We start from the raw sequence: 15,861 nt of genomic DNA, 5'->3' as shown, positions 1-15,861 counted from the left end.
AGGATCTGATGGAAACTAAAGACGTCAGTCAGAAGTTCAGTCTCACTCTGTTCAGGGCTGGTCTGTAGACCTGGTCTGGTTCTGGATCTTTGTCCACACTGGGGACAGGAGGAGTCTCCTGAAGAAGTAGACTGGTCCCAGTGTGAGGTGCAGCACTGTCTGCAGACCCAGTGTCCACAGCTGGTAGAGACTGGATCCTTCAGGACGTCCTGACACAGAGCACAGTGGGACGGCTGCTCCTCTTCAGAGACATGTCTTTTTCTCTTCCTGTCTCTGTGAAAACATTTCTTTATAACTGACATGATCTGACTAATGTAATGAAATGTTTGGTTAGGAAAAAACATCAGTAGTTTCTGGTGATAAAACCAGAAGATCCATCTCAGTGTCTTCCTGAATCTGCACTGATGATTCAGGATCATGAATATCTATGGATGGATTTTTACTCTCATCTTCACAGTCTCTTACTTTGTCTCTGAGGGTCCAGGTTCATTACTGAAGTCTGGAGGATTAAACTCTTTGGACCAGTCAGACTTCAGAGACAGACAGCTTGATCCTGGAGACTCTGGTCTGGCCTCCTCTTCCTCATCACAGTCCATCATCTTCGGGATGGAGTCGGTCTGAGAGGAAAACATTTTCTGACTGACAGAACAAAGAAGAAACAAGACAAACAGTTTGTTCCAAAGCTACACACCCAAAAATACTAAGTACCGTATTTTCCGCATTATAAGGCGCACCTTCAATGAATGACATATTTTGAAACTTTTTCCATATATAAGGCGCACCGCATTATAAGGTGCTACAGTAGAGGCTGGGATTACGTTACGTTACGTTATGCGTTAATGTCCATATTCACAATATGACCAACCTTGTTCAACTGTAAACACACAAAAGAAACACGTAAAGCTCACTTTATCAGTTCATTCCTCATCTACCAATCCCTCGAATTCTTCTTCTTCAGTGTCCGAATTGAACAGCTGGGCGAATGCGGCATCCAACACGCCCGGCTCCGTCTCATCAAAGTTGTCATTAATCGAGTCAGTGTCGCTGTTGTTGTCTGGCAGTTCAGTGACAATTCCTGCCTTCCTGAAAGCTCGGACCACAGTTGAGACTGATATATCAGCCCAGGCATTTACGATCCACTGGCAGATATATATATGGATCAATATCAATATCGATCCATATATAAGGCGCACCGGATTATAAGGCGCATGGTCAGCTTTTGAAAAAATTGAAGGCTCTTAGGTGCGCCTTATAGTGCGGAAAATACGGTAAATCCAAACACACACGTCACTGCTTCAGTCAGACTGAGTCACCTGGTTGCTTTGAGTTGACAGGTGGAGCTTTGAAACTTTGGAGTGGTACTCAGCCTGTTTAACTGTGTGTTACTAACAACCATCACTTTTGTGAATTTCTGACTTTTCAATCCTGGTGCCATTTAGGAAGAGTTCCCAAGTGTGGGACCCTTTGTGAGTTAGTGCCACCAAATAAAGAAAAAGTTGACTCAGTATCCAGCCAACAATTGAATCAAAAGCCCCAATGGCTTCATCAGTTCGTAACACATCAGTCTGACTAGTCTGACAATACAGTGGTGGTAGATGCAGGTATTTAACCTCTGTGGGAGTGTTCACAAAGCTCCCTGTGACAACAGCCCGTAAGTGGATTTTCACTGACCATTGTTTGCGTTTGTGAATTTCTCACTTTTCAATAATGATGCCATTAAGGAAGAGTTCCCAAGTGTGGGCATCTTTCAGTTGGTGCCACCAAATAAAGAATTACACGTTGACTCTGTGTTTATTCAAATATAATAGTCACAGTGCCACATCATCCATTGCCTTTCGTACTGACACTAAATAAAAAGAATGTAAGATTGAATTTTGTGAAGAAAATAAGACAAACAAATGCCCATCTGCTGTGGAAAAATGCAGATAAATCTCAAAAAAAAAAAATCTGAAAGGTGTCTGTATTAATGTTTTGTTTTGTTTTTTTCCTGGTTTCTACTGGTAAAAAGTGCAATCCACAGAAAAACGTTAAAAACTGTTTTATCACAAGAAGATCAGCTGATCACACAGCCTGTCAAAAAGAAAAAACATGACAATCAACCCGGAGTACCAGTCAACATGGGAGTAATGTTGACTGCATGCCACTGTATGAGCGTAGCCACAGTAGTCTTTGGTTTATGTTATTGTTATGTTTTATATTACAGAGGTTTTGATATTAGTTCATCGTTCAAATCTGCAGCCATTTTGTGGTGTTTAAAATATGAGTCAATTTTGGTCTTACCATTTTTATTTTTGAATTGAAATTGTGAAAAGCAAGGTTGTGTTCCATATTCTCAGCAATGTTTGTTAGATGGACCAAAATAAAACCATTAAATGTAAAGCCGGTAAGTAGTGCGATACTTGGAACGACAGTAAGCACGTTTACTTGACACCTAAAAAAAACTAATTATAGCGTCAATCCAACCAAAAGTGGACTTTTAAAGTACATGTAAACACATTAGCTCAGCTGAAATTGAGCTGAAAATAGTCGGACTAACACACCCAGATAATGTGATTGAAGGTTGAGCAACTGCTGCATGTAAACAGTCAGACTGGAGCTGGAGGAGGGGGATCTGTGAATGTGCTTTAATTTCGGGCAAAGCTATGACCCGGAAATTGAATGGCATTTAAAACGTAAATGCAAATACAAAGCTGCTTGCTAACGTGGCGAAGTAATGTACACATTTACAAGGTGGCCGCCCATTGTCATGCAAGTTTACCTCTGAGTCGCTAACTTGCTAGCTCACCGGTCTTAGCGGAGTGAACTGACTTAACTGTGCATGTAAACGTGCTGACTGACTCTATCATATCCTAACATGGTGAGTCGTTTTTTTTTGCGCTGACACTTTCTCCACTGCTGCAAGGGAATCAAAGCCAACGTTGATCCTGCTCTGGATGTAAATTTGCAAAGTTTCATGAAAGGACATTTGGTTTCCCTGTATTCTAACATTAAACAACTTGATTTAGCCTTTTTAATGTGGCTCGCCACCTCTCCACCTGTAATTACCACCTGGTGGTGGTAATTACAGCTCTGCCCTGTCATGCTCCTCCCCCTCCTTCTGCCCCTCATGTAAGCCTGGTGTCAGGAAACCTCCGACCAGAGGCGGTGGTTCTCTGATCTAATGTTTAGGATGCACCTTAAGCATTTGTTTCTTTGACACATTATTTAAATAGTGTGCCTCCACAATATCACATACAAATCAGTCCGATCTATCAGTAATCTACAAGTTTCAGAAAAATGCATCTCAGTTCTGATGTGCTTCTTCTCTCTGTCCACTAGATGGTGGTATCTAAATGTAGGATGTGTTGATTGAGCTGCGATTTAATTCATGTCACATTATTAATCAAACAACTTGTGGCGATTTAATTCCTATAAAAAATGATAATACAATTATTACAATTATATTCACATAATTCCCAACAAGTGAATGCTGCTTTAAACCTTCAATGGCCTCACTGTAACTGGAAATACTCAAGAGTGTGCCATTAATAGGAAGAGTTAAATTCTTTCAGCCAAGTTCAGACCAGTTCTGACATGTTTGTTCTGTTATTGCTCAACAGAAGGACGGGACATTGGTTCAAGGAAAACAACTTAACCTTCATCATGAAAGCTGATAAAAATGTGTTTCACTTCAGATTAATTTGTTTCGACCAATTAAAAACATTGTGTTGTGGTTTAACTCTGGCAATTCAAAATCTTTGGTTTACTAATTGAATCTTGCTTTATATTAGAGAAGAAAGAACAAAAAGAAGCGAAGGAGCTATTCACTTCAAATTCCTAATAAAATATTGATAGATTAGGTCTTTAAATTCTCATCTGCAGGGAGAATCTGTGCAGTGCAGATGGCTGCTGCTGTGAGATAAAATAAAATTTAATTTCCTCCTTACGGTTTTTTTTTTTGCCTATTTTAAAATGTTTATCAGTCTTTAATTCAGATCCTGACTATTAAATTTTATTTAAACTCTTTATGCCATGTTTTTCCCTGGATATTGTTGTCTTGTTCATTGTTCAGCAGAGAAAAGAGCCGCCTGCTCTCTGTCCATACTGATTCTTAGTTAACAGGTCGATGAGTTCTGAGGAGTGTCCAACAATAAAAAGATTACAATCAATCTGCTACCAAAAGTAACATGAAAATCTAAGTCAAAAAGCACAATGTGATCACAGTGATTCTCTTCAGACATTTACAGATTCTCACCTGCTGAACTCACTTCAGGTTGATTTAGTCACTTTACAGCTTCATGTGTCAAAGTAACATCTGAAGAGACGAAGCTGCTTATTCTCCCTCGTCAGTCCTGGTGTCTGTGAGTGTAACATCAACAACGAGTTTTAACTCATCCAAGTTCATCCAACGTTTCAGACCAGTTCTGACATGTTTGTTCTATCATGGCTCAACAATAACACTGCATACCAGTCCAAGGAAATCAACTTATCCTTCACCATGAAAGCTAAGTTGATAAAAATTTGTTTAATTGAAGATTACTTTGTTGTTACTTGTTGTTGTGACCATTTAAAGAACTTAAAAAAATCTAGTTTAAGTCTATTGATTTCATATATTAGTTTCCTCTGTGAATCCTATTTTATATTAAAATAGGAATAAAGTGAAGATAAATAGGAAATAGGAGATAGGAAGGAAGGTAGATAAACACCCAGTTGCTCAGCTCTACTCTCCTGTGACACCCACATCTCATTCCACCAGTTTTCCGCCAGATTATCTTGAGCATCTTGCAAAGCTTTGTCATATTCATTTCCAGGCTGTTAGGCAGGATTTCACCCTGCCTGTCTCTGACCACATAACCCGACCACCATCTGTCTCTGACTCCTCTGGCTGCTGGCCCCTCACCTCTCCCCTGTTTGCCTGGGTTCCCTCACCAGAGGGGCTTCAGAATAAACTGTTGAACTGTTCTTCTTTGATCTCAGTCTGTACTGTATTTGGGTTCGACCTAAAACCCGTTACAGTCAGTTAGTATTGAAATTTCGACTTTTTGCTTTAATAGGACTGGCGGTTAAAGGTGCAAACCAAATACAAAACGGCAGAAATGCATGATGCTAAAGATAATCTGACAGAAAATGAGTGGAATGAGATGGTTGCAATGATTAGGTGGGTGCAGCAGACGCGTAGAGCTGGGCCGGTGAAAAAAGAAGAAAACCAGTGCAGTGTGACGTCTTTGTGTTGATTCTATCATAGTGTACATTTATGACCTTTCCCATGGCAGAGCTAACAAAAACAAAAACATTATTAAACAGCTTTCAGTTCATGACACGCATAACTGCTTCTCATTGCCACTGAGAATTCTTGAGGAAACTCATAATAATGTATTAAAACACACCCAACACAAAAAAAATATCATAGACATTATATATTTATTGTATTGCATCTATACAGCATTGTGACCACACATTTGGGCAGAAAGTGTATCCATGGTTGTTTCTTTCCTGTTCTCTTCTCATTTGAAGTCACAGATTCAGGTTTAAAACCCAACCAGCCTTATTGCCTTATTGACTCACTGAGGATGATTTGTGTTGCATCTACCTGAAGCTTCTCAGTCATCTTGTCTAAGGTAATGTGCTAACATGAGTAACATGTTATCCATTTTACTTGGACAAACCACAGAATGCACCTTCAGAGAACTTAAGAGCAAAGATTCACTCTGCCAACATTGTTTTTGTGGCAGCAAAGGATGGGATAGTGTTGGGAAAATTTAACTGTCGACCAAAAACATCATCTGGGGGAGCTTCAGCCCAGGAAATGAATGAACTTAACCCCTCTCTACACAACACATATGAAGCACATGAAAAATGGTTGGGCGCAGGTCACACATTCAAAACATACTCACACAAGACACACACCAACTAACCTAAATAATACACCCCAAAAACTAAATAATGAAAACTAAGCTCTCCCAAATAAAGTCAAACAATCGCCCACTCTAATTCTTACAGAACTTATAAAAGAACACACTAACAGTTGTCCAATCAAATCAATAAAGAAAACTGTGGGGTTGGAGGACCGCCTGTGTGGAGCCTCTTTCAACCAACTCCCAGAAAAGAACATATTAATAACACCAACTAAATTAAACTAAAACAACTAACAGTAGGTGGTATAAATAAACCCACTGAAACATGGCTCGGTTCAGGAACCAGATTAGTTCAGCCACAGTGAGGAGAGGACAAACAAAACAGCAGCCTGTTGGCTGTGAAACACAGAAGGCACAGCCACTGGGCAGAGGGCCGTTTCCAACAGCGTGGAGGAGAGGAGAGGGCGCACTGCCAACTCACAACACCAAGAGGCTGAACAGGCTCTGAGCAGGAAACCGTAAACCCAGTCTGTATTCAAGAAGTCCCAGGAGGGAGCCACACTGACACTGACAGCAGGACACACACACACACCGGACTGTGAAGATGAGGAAGAGGAACCGGAGGATCCACGTAAACACACAGTAAATCTCCATCTGCCACACAAGAACCTGTTTTATTTTCGTTTATTTTATTGCTGTTTCCCACACAGATGCAAACATAAGCTCCACCTTTGTTAGGGTTAACACTGTCACACTTTTTACATTGAATATTTAACAGTTTCCTTGTGTAAATTTGAACACTGTGGCCGTTTTGGGAGGAGGGAGAGGATGAAGCTCACAGCAGTACCTGCTGCTGCTGCTGATAGAGAACTGCAGAACGATGTGTACTTTCACGAGTTTGATTCCCGGGCAATGCAATGTTACTTTTTCCTCCAACTTTTTAAAACGGAGCTGCTCTACATGAAAAGCAGCACTGACAGGTCTCCTCCATCTCACTCTTACTTAAGCTGACTTCCAGGCCTAGATGTTGCAGTCTCATTATATGAAAGCTGTGAGTTTGACCCTCACATGGGGTTCACCTGTGCTCATCTGTTCCCCTCACACAGGAAAAGTACCCGGAAGGGACCAGCTTTATTTAAGAGCAAAAACAACTAACCCTAACCCAACTAAATAAAATGTACAGCAACCTAAGAAAACTAAAAAAAAGAATAACTCACATACCTGCATTGTGGAGAAGAAACATTCACAGGTGTTGACAGGTTTTTCTCCTACATGCCCTCTGTGCTCTGTAACACCATGAACACAGTCACTACATGGCTCCTGTTAGCATCCAGTCTCAATAGCACACTCTAGCGTTATAAGCTAAGTAGCAGCCGAGCAACTCATGCTTCTCCACTTCTCCTCTAATTGGCGAGATTATGCATGAAAATAACAAAATATATAGTTTTACAACTTAACTCTGTGATTACACCAACTTCATAACTATTTTTTATCTAACTTACTTCAATTTGCACAACAAAAACGATAAAAAAAAACACAAAGAGCATCAGAAATGCGTAATTTTCTGGAAGGAGAGTCGCGAGCAAGAGGAAGTAATATGCAGCGCAAGACGGTAAGTGGAGATTACAAAATAAAATATGCATTCTATTTCCGGTGATTCGCAGACCTCCCTCCTGTTTTAAACCTTAACATCAACATCTGTAACTGTAAATTCCTGCCTACAATATTAACACTCAAAAGAATAAAAGAAAGCATGACAAAAAAAAAATACTGTCCTTCAAAATAAGAGTGTGCGCTTCACTGCCATGTTGTTTGTCTCTGAAACCACGTCTGTGTCGGTAAACACGTGTGCTCCTCACAGTTGTGTGTCACTTCCTCAAAGGTTTGAAGTGACGTGTGAGTCTGAAGCGCTGCTGCCTTTTGTGACGTCATTGCCATAAAGGCTAAAAGTCCGATCAGGAAGTGTGTCCCTCGCCGGGTGCGGTGGCGCGCGCCTGTAATCCAAGTTACCGGGAGGCTGAGGCTGGAGGAGCGTTTGAGCTCAGGAGCTCTGGGCTGCAGCGGACTATGTCGATCGGGTGTCCGCACTAAGTTCGGTATCGATATGGTGCTCCGGGGGGAGCCCGGGATCACCAGGTCGTCTAAGGAGGGGTGCACCGGCCCAGGTCGGACACGGAGCAGGTCAAAGCCCCCGTGCCGCTCAGTAGTGGGATCGCGCCCGTGAATAGACGCTGTAGTTCAGCCTGAGTAAGACAGCGGGACCCAGTCTTTATGCTGCCACTATACACACAACACGACCTCATCCTTTATTTTCACTGAAATCCTCCACAAACTGAAGGACTCTCCACCTGGAGCAGAGGACCAGACATCAACAAAATCTAACTTCATTCATTTTAACATTAGAAAAAAGCTGCGGCTGCCACCAGATCAGGAATATTAAAATGAACAGATTAAAATAGAATTCATATGTGTTTTAAATTTTACTAACTGTAGCAGTGAGCAATAAAGGCATAAACAACAAAAAAAGTCATATTATGTTGTTGGATGACAATTGTGGTGTGCAAAACCATGGACACTATCAACATTTCCTCCTTCCAGGGCTTGTTGGTGTACAGGTATGATTCTCACTCAGGGTGCAAGAGTTCCCAGTTTCAAATCCTGGACGAGCCCCTCGTATGACATTTTGAATGAATTTGCTTTAACTCTTTATGAATGTCTTCTTCTATGACAGATACAGTTTTCCAGCCCATTAATGTTGTTCACCCCTCTCCCCTCGTTTATCGTTGTTCTTTATTGCTCAATCATTTCTGACAAGGATTCATTTTCAAGTCCCACCTGCCCCCCAAAAAATGCCAATGAAATACACCAAGCTTACAATTTTCAAATGTAATGAAGTAACATCAAGTAACATGATGTTCTATCTGTCACCAACTTAAGTGGTCCGTGTCATAAAGTTTTTTATCTGTTCTGATGATGATTGGAAATGTCTGTTTATAGTTTATCACTTGTTAGGATCCCCGTTAGCTGTCACTGAGGCAGCAGCTACTCTTCCAGGGGTCCAAATGAAAATGCACATCTGCAGTCAAACAGGTTCAGGTAGATGCAGAGTCCTACATTAAAACAAACCACTTTACCATCAAACTCAGCTGCAGTATACACATTACACTTCTATTACCAGATCCTCTGTATATACATGTACTTCACAGTGGTGCTGTGGCTTAGCTGGTCAAAGCGCCTGTCTTGTAAACAGGAGATCCTGGATTCAAATCCCAGCAGTGCCTTGTGCATAATGTAAAATGTTACACATGTAACAGACACAGCTTTAGTTAATAATGAGAATTTAGTGGTTTCAACCTCAAATCCTTGAACACTGTCTGGTTAACATGTTTCGGTGATATTAGACTTCTATGGACCATTTCACCGCACCGCATTTTTGCAGAATCAACAACTAATAACTCCACAACGAGACTGTGTGACGTCACTGGAGATCAAAGGCATTTCCTGCCTTTCATTGATGCCCCACGCGACACAGATGGATACGTCACACTCTCACGTTCGCTTCAAATGAATGAGTGCATGCAGTTTCTGTAGTGTAGTGACCATCATGACTCTTAACAAAGTTTGACTCCTGTTAAAAAAAGGCAATCACCACATTTCAACAGCAGGGTACAACTCAGACAGACTAAAGCCAGCTGAACACCGACGAGGATGGGATTCGAACCCACGCGTGCAGAGCACAATGGATTAGCAGTCCATCGCCTTAACCACTCGGCCACCTCGTCATGAACGCAAAAGTACATGTGATGACAAAAAAACAGCCATTGGGAAGAAGCTGCAACATCTGAACAGGGACTTGAACCCTGGATCCTCAGATTAAAAGTCTGATGCTCTTCAATAAGATCTGACTTCATTTTCCAAGCTGCCCCCTCGTGGTCATTTGATACACTGCAGGTGGAAATCTCAGTACCTTTTAACCACCACAGCCGCTTTGACAGAAAGTGGATGTGGTGGTTAAAAATTACACAAAACTACTACATGGGATTTTCAGCAGCACTGATTAACAGGAAAACATTGAGAACTCTGTCTGTCATATCTATAACATTGATCGTTGGAACCTACAGCTGATGAAAACCCAGAAGTACTTTTTTTCTACAACATCTGACTTTTAGCAACAAGGAACTGCTGGGAGACATGAAGACTGTGCAGTTAAGTGACTGGTCAGAGAGAGTGCTGTGTCCTTTTAATGAAACTTATATGAATTTAACTCAACAACCTTAAACTTTATCAATTGATATTTGTGCTGCTACGGTTTTATCGATGTTAGACATTTTAATTTCTGGTGATGAAGTCACACAGCCCCCCATGTTCACCAAATGGACCCAAAGTGCAGTTGTCACCAAATTTATCAAACAGTAATGTCAGATGTCAGATGTCAGTAAGATGTTCAATCTTAAATAATTACATAGCCTATCGTAGCTCAAAGCTTTTGATCCAGTGAGACATTTATAAGCAGTTAGTTCCATTAGGCCACTGGGACAGATATTTAATATCTCCAAGAGGCGAGAATAGGTGAGGAAGGATACTAAATGTTGTAGTGTATGATCAATGCTCAGAAAACGTTTGACTACATTTTAAATGCCATAAATGTCCTGCTGTCAATGGCTCGTTGGTTTAGGGGTATGATTCTCGCTTCGGGTGCGAGAGGTCTGACTGGAACTTTTCCTGTTGCAGCCTGCTATTCCTGCTAGAATTATCCTAAATATCTGCCTTTAAGGACATCGTGAACTAGCAGACAATTGGTCACCTGCCAAGATAAAAATATATATAATCACGCTGCGCACGTGCAAATGAAGATCATTATATGCATCATAATCATGGACCAGTAAAGATGGTGACAGATAGAACATCATGTTATGTCAGCACCACAAAAGTGAAAGGCAACAGATGAGCTCATCCGGGATTTGAACCCGGGACCTCTCGCGCCCTAAGCGAGAATCATACCCCTAGACCAACGAGCCATGCTGACTGTGGAGTTCATGACAAAAAAGTGGGAGGAGTCTTTCATCCCTTTGATGTCATTAGAACTAAACTATTATTATTAACAACTAAAATATTGTGAGGTTGAATGCTGCACGCTGACTGGTTGTGTGTCCAAATGGCTTCAAAGACATCTTTCTGCCATTCACTCCTCCAAACCTTTGGACACAGCTTTGAGCTTTCTCACAGGTGACACAGGTGTCATTATTTCAGTGAAGATGTATGTGATATGGTGACCAAGGAACTGTATTCAGGCTCCAGTCTCTTTATGCAGGTCATCTCTCTCTCCGCCATTTACTAATATATATTATATTAGTATATTAGTATATATTATATATTCTTCATGACTCAAAGTTTGTCTCCAGCACCAACCACTAAAACACTGTTCCTCAGATTCTGCAGGTAAAAGCTGATTCAAAGAAAAGAGGGATCGGCATTCCTCATCTTTTTTGTCCAAATTCCAACCAGGACCAGAACCAAAGACAAAGAATTCATCGGTGTCTCTGATTGGAGTGAATCAATAGATTCTGTAATTGAAGTCATCTAACGTCTAAGAAGACATCAATTTAAAACTGATCGTTTTAATTGAAATTCCAACCAAGGTTTGGAAGGGGGGGCGGGGGGTGAAAATGACAGGAGGGTTAAAGAGCAGTGTTAATGGGCAAAAACAAGCAGAACTGTCGCAGAACATCCAGCAGAAATGCAGCCATCCAGCCGAAATAGCTCAGTTGGGAGAGCGTTAGACTGAAGATCTAAAGGTCCCTGGTTCAATCCCGGGTTTCGGCAACTGAGGTGGTACCTGAGTGAGATTCAAACTTTGCCTTTTTTTTAACCTACATTTCCAATATTCTCCCTCCTCTTTCAACCACAGCATGAAATATTGTGAGGGTGGATGCGTCACGCTGACTGGTTGTGTGTCCAAAAGTCAGGGGCCTTTACATCCCACAGCCCACACATCCACCGTTCAACAACATTCAATAGACATGATTAGCATCTAACTCAGCTACGTTAGACAGGTTTCTGAGGAGCTCAGACATCTGGGAGAGACTCGGAGTAGAACAGCTGCTCCTTTCTGATGCTCCACTGACTGAGCTACAGATGATTCAGTAACAGCTGAGTTATCTTTAGTCCAACAACTGCTGTCCATTCCTACCACAGGGAGCCACAGGCTTTAGTGTTTTCAGTCCTAACTCCTTTATTGTGAAAAAGTGTAATTCACATTTTATACAGATTTTTCATCCACTTTGGAAGAGTTTGGATCACAAATTTTGCAAAAGGCTTTCTTTGTCAGGAGTGGGATTCGAACCCACGTCTCCATTCAGAGACCAGAAGACCCTTTAGTGCAGGAAGGAGGTAACCTTGAGTCTGGCACCTTAGACCACTGAGCCATCCTGACAGACAGACAAGTGGAGATATGCTACGCTCTACTCTGCATTGCCATCATATTGGAGGTGGGTTTGGCTGTGCAGTCAGCATTGGCGGTTTAGTGGTAGAATTCTCACCTCCCATGCGAGAGGCCAGGGTTCAATTCCCAGCCAATTCAATGGCCACTGCTCTCCATGAAAAGCAGCAGTCAGCACTGCCTGGATACAACAGTGGTCAGGGCTGTACTGTATGTTTATACTGAAACACTGACAGCTCTCCTCCATCTCACTCTTCTACTTACTCTGGGTTCCAGGCCTCGTTGATGCAGTAGGTAGTGTGTCAGTCTCATGAAGTTCCACTTCCAGGCCATGGAAGCAACAATGAGAAGTCATTTCCACTGTGTGCTGTACAAGACGGAGACACAACAAGTTAAAGGTTTTTGCATCGCTGTTCAGTCAGATCAACAGCAGGCTGCCATCCACAGTTCATCACTTTTATTTTCATTCCTTCTTCAAATCTTTATTTTTATCATTTAACATGTTTTGCTGTGTTTGAACTCCTTAACGCTTTGAGCTACAGAAAGAACAGGAGCTGTCGCACCACACAAGCATTTCAAAATAAAAGCAGATTTAGATTATTTTATTTGTATCTTCAGCTCAGATGTAGGCAAAACACAACACTGTCGTCGAGAAAGATCTTTTCCACTTTGGTGACTCAAAGTGACGGTGGCCACTGGAGAATCCAGCACCTTGGACCGCTCAGCTACACCACCACATACAGCTGCTAGCTTCACTGCACTAATGCCACATGTCTCACATTTTGTGTCTCCTCAAAGCTGCGTCCAAAGGATAGGAGGAGAGAGTACCAGAAAGATGTCCTTGAAGCATCCTGGACACACAACCAGTCAGCGTGCAGCATCCAACCTCACAAACTCTCAAACAATATTTCATGGTTCTGGTGAAACCAAAGTCGAGGAAAAGGACAACACAACTGTGTGAACATCAGCATGCCGTGTTCATGGAACAGACCCTGGCTTCAGGTTTGTAGACAGATTAAATCTGTTCTCCAAAGAACGGAAAAATGATGAGACAGGCAACAGGCAATGTGTTGCACTGATGGTGAGAGTTGAATAGCAGCCTCGTCAAACCAACTGACTACAGAGGTGATGCCCCCTTGTTGCGAAAATCAGGGATTGACTCCAAATATCCAAAATTAACTGAAAAAAGGCTCAGCTGTCACAATAAACACATCAAAACTGAAACAATTAAACTGTATAGTGTGAGCACATATTCATGGGTGTCACAAGATACTTGATGTCCTCAAGTATGAATGAATGTTTCACTGATGCAGATTTTTTTTTTTTGACATTCCTTTGGTTCCTGTTTTCTGCTCAAGTGATATTTTTATGAGCTCTCTTCGGTACCAGAGCATCCCTGTGACCTTACTGTGACCTGTGGATCTCATTTCTGCCAGCCAGAGTCTGTTATGAAAGATAAAATCTGAAAACATTCATGGAATACATAGAAAACAGCATCACAGAGTGACAAATATTGGGAGAACTTTATAGCAAAGTATGTCACAATAAGTAGAAAATATGTTGATAGACCGACAGCATAGGTCTCACTTTGAGCGATGACTTAGAAAATAATGCTCAATGCTCATTTTCACAAAACTACAATGGATCACAGTTTAGTTCTGATAAATGACTTTGATAAAGTGAGTAACTTACAGGTTTAATCCATTTTCAGTTTATATTATTTTCATATCACAGCATATTTTAGGCATAATACAACAAATTGTCACATAATTTCTGATTGCAAATAAAAAAAACAAAAAACAAAAACACATGTTTCTATAAAGATGAATTAGCAGAACAAAAGTCAACATTTTTTATGCGTTTTATTGAAATTCATTGACAAAACCTTTTTTTCTGGTATATATGTCAGTGACTCAAACACAACTGAGTGAGGACAAAAAACAACAAAGCAAAAGTAAAAACAAATTACCAAACATGTTACAGTTTACTTTTGGTCAACCAGCAAAGATCCTGCAGTCACCTGCTTCGGTCTTTCTCTTCTTAACATTTGTCACAACCAAACGGTTTCCCCTCTGTATGGGCCTCCATGTGAAATTTCAGGTTTCGCCTTAGTTTAAATTTTTTGCCACAAATATCACAGCTGAAGGGTCTCTCTTCTGTGTGGACTACCATGTGTGCTTTAAGGATTTTCTGTAGTTTAAACCTTTTCCCACAAACATCACAGCTGAAGGGTTTCTCTCCTGTGTGGACTACCATGTGTGATTTAAGGGTGTTCTGTAGTTTAAACCTTTTCCCACAAACATCACAGCTGAAGGGTCTCTCTCCTGTGTGGACTACCATGTGTGATTTAAGGGCGTTCTGTAGTTTAAACCTTTTCCCACAAACATCACAGCTGAAGGGTCTCTCTCCTGTGTGGACTACCATGTGTGATTTAAGGGCGTTCTGTAGTTTAAACCTTTTCCCACAAACATCACAGCAGAATAGTCTCTCTTCTGTGTGGACTACCTTGTGACTCTTCAGATCCCACTTTTTTTTAAACGTTTTCCCACACTCAGGGCAGCTGAATGGTTTTTCACTGCTGTCACATCTTCTAACATTTGCATCACCTTCATGTATTTTCACATCTAACTGGGCCACTCTGGTTGCATTAGAATCATTCTCACTGATTTCAGTATCAGAGGAGTCTGAGACCTCTTCCTCTGGATCTGGATCTGGTTGAAGAGGACTCTGTGGATCACAGCTCCTGGCCGGTTCATTCATCTCTTCATCCTCACTCTTCTCCTGAAACGGCCTCACAGGGTTCCTGGTCTCCTCCAGTCCTGGTACCTGGTCCTCCTCCTGTTCCTGTTTAAGGACTGGACTCTCTGAATCCTCCGGATCCGGACTGGAGGTGAACTCAGCAGGAACCTCTTTTTTCACCATCAGCTGCTGAACATCTGGAGGAAACGATTCAATAATGAATCCTCTTTATTAGCTACAATATGAACACAGTAATTCCTCCAGCTGCTTCATTCTACATCTGCCAAATACAGTCCTCAGCCTTTCTCACTCATAAAAACAACCGACCCGTTTTGTGGATCAGGACTCGGGGCTGCAGCAGCTCCAGCTGGCTCCTCTGCCGGTCGATCTCCTGCCTGAAGCCCGAAGCCTCCTCCTCATATCCGGCTACCATTCTGTCCACGGCCGCTAAGATCTCCCGGCAGGCGGCGGCGAGTCTGTCGGTGACAAAACCCCGCAGGACTTCTGCTGTGGACATTTTAGCTCCTTCACTTTCCAGCTGAGGGACAAAAGACCATCAGTCCTGTTTGTGTGCAGCAAATATACGGATATTATCAGTATGAGACACTTTATCAAAACATTTGCTATATTATTTTTTTAAACATTGATTCAATGTGGTCCTTAACCTGCAATACGCCCTTTAAGGTAACATTTGTGACTTTCTAACTACTTTCTTAACCCCCCACCCTCCATATCATTGATAAAACTTGCTGACTTGTGATTGACCTCTGAAATCACCAACATTACCCCAACAAATAGCACTTACTGCTATCAGAACAGAAGTCTGTGCTTCAGTTGGGGAAACGTTGG

At 41.6% G+C, this 15,861-nt stretch overlaps 1 protein-coding gene and 5 non-coding genes across 6 annotated transcripts in view; 2 read left to right on the top strand and 4 right to left on the bottom strand.

Annotated features, from left to right (window-relative positions):
• The window catches only part of LOC115053729 (NACHT, LRR and PYD domains-containing protein 12-like), a gene marked incomplete at its 3' end in the record, with an annotated part of 72,670 nt that extends 65,431 nt beyond the window's left edge, over nucleotides 1–7,239 (bottom strand). The window contains exons 1-4 of the mRNA XM_029518518.1: nucleotides 7,056–7,239; nucleotides 4,235–4,338; nucleotides 466–639; nucleotides 26–273 (exon numbers count right to left, since the gene is read on the bottom strand). Of these exons, the coding sequence (XP_029374378.1) occupies nucleotides 26–273; nucleotides 466–632 (415 nt within the window). The remainder of the gene's footprint in view (nucleotides 1–25; nucleotides 274–465; nucleotides 640–4,234; nucleotides 4,339–7,055) is intronic.
• Nucleotides 7,240–9,041: 1,802 nt separating this feature from the next.
• trnat-ugu (transfer RNA threonine (anticodon UGU)) lies at nucleotides 9,042–9,115 on the top strand. The gene has a single exon. It is a non-coding gene; the product is annotated as a tRNA-Thr (tRNA).
• Nucleotides 9,116–9,534: 419 nt separating this feature from the next.
• Nucleotides 9,535–9,616, bottom strand: trnas-gcu (transfer RNA serine (anticodon GCU)). The gene has a single exon. It is a non-coding gene; the product is annotated as a tRNA-Ser (tRNA).
• Nucleotides 9,617–10,780: 1,164 nt separating this feature from the next.
• On the bottom strand, nucleotides 10,781–10,852 carry trnap-agg (transfer RNA proline (anticodon AGG)). The gene has a single exon. It is a non-coding gene; the product is annotated as a tRNA-Pro (tRNA).
• Nucleotides 10,853–11,584: 732 nt separating this feature from the next.
• On the top strand, nucleotides 11,585–11,657 carry trnaf-gaa (transfer RNA phenylalanine (anticodon GAA)). Its single transcript has one exon. It is a non-coding gene; the product is annotated as a tRNA-Phe (tRNA).
• Nucleotides 11,658–12,156: 499 nt separating this feature from the next.
• Nucleotides 12,157–12,267, bottom strand: trnal-caa (transfer RNA leucine (anticodon CAA)). The gene is made up of 2 exons: nucleotides 12,230–12,267; nucleotides 12,157–12,202 (listed from the first exon to the last, which is right to left on the bottom strand). It is a non-coding gene; the product is annotated as a tRNA-Leu (tRNA).
• Nucleotides 12,268–15,861: the final 3,594 nt, after the last annotated feature.

The sequence above is a fragment of the Echeneis naucrates genome, chromosome 2 (genome assembly GCF_900963305.1).
Source record: "Echeneis naucrates chromosome 2, fEcheNa1.1, whole genome shotgun sequence".
Taxonomy (NCBI): Eukaryota; Metazoa; Chordata; class Actinopteri; order Carangiformes; family Echeneidae; genus Echeneis; species Echeneis naucrates.
This window is presented reverse-complemented; position numbering and strand designations above follow the sequence as displayed.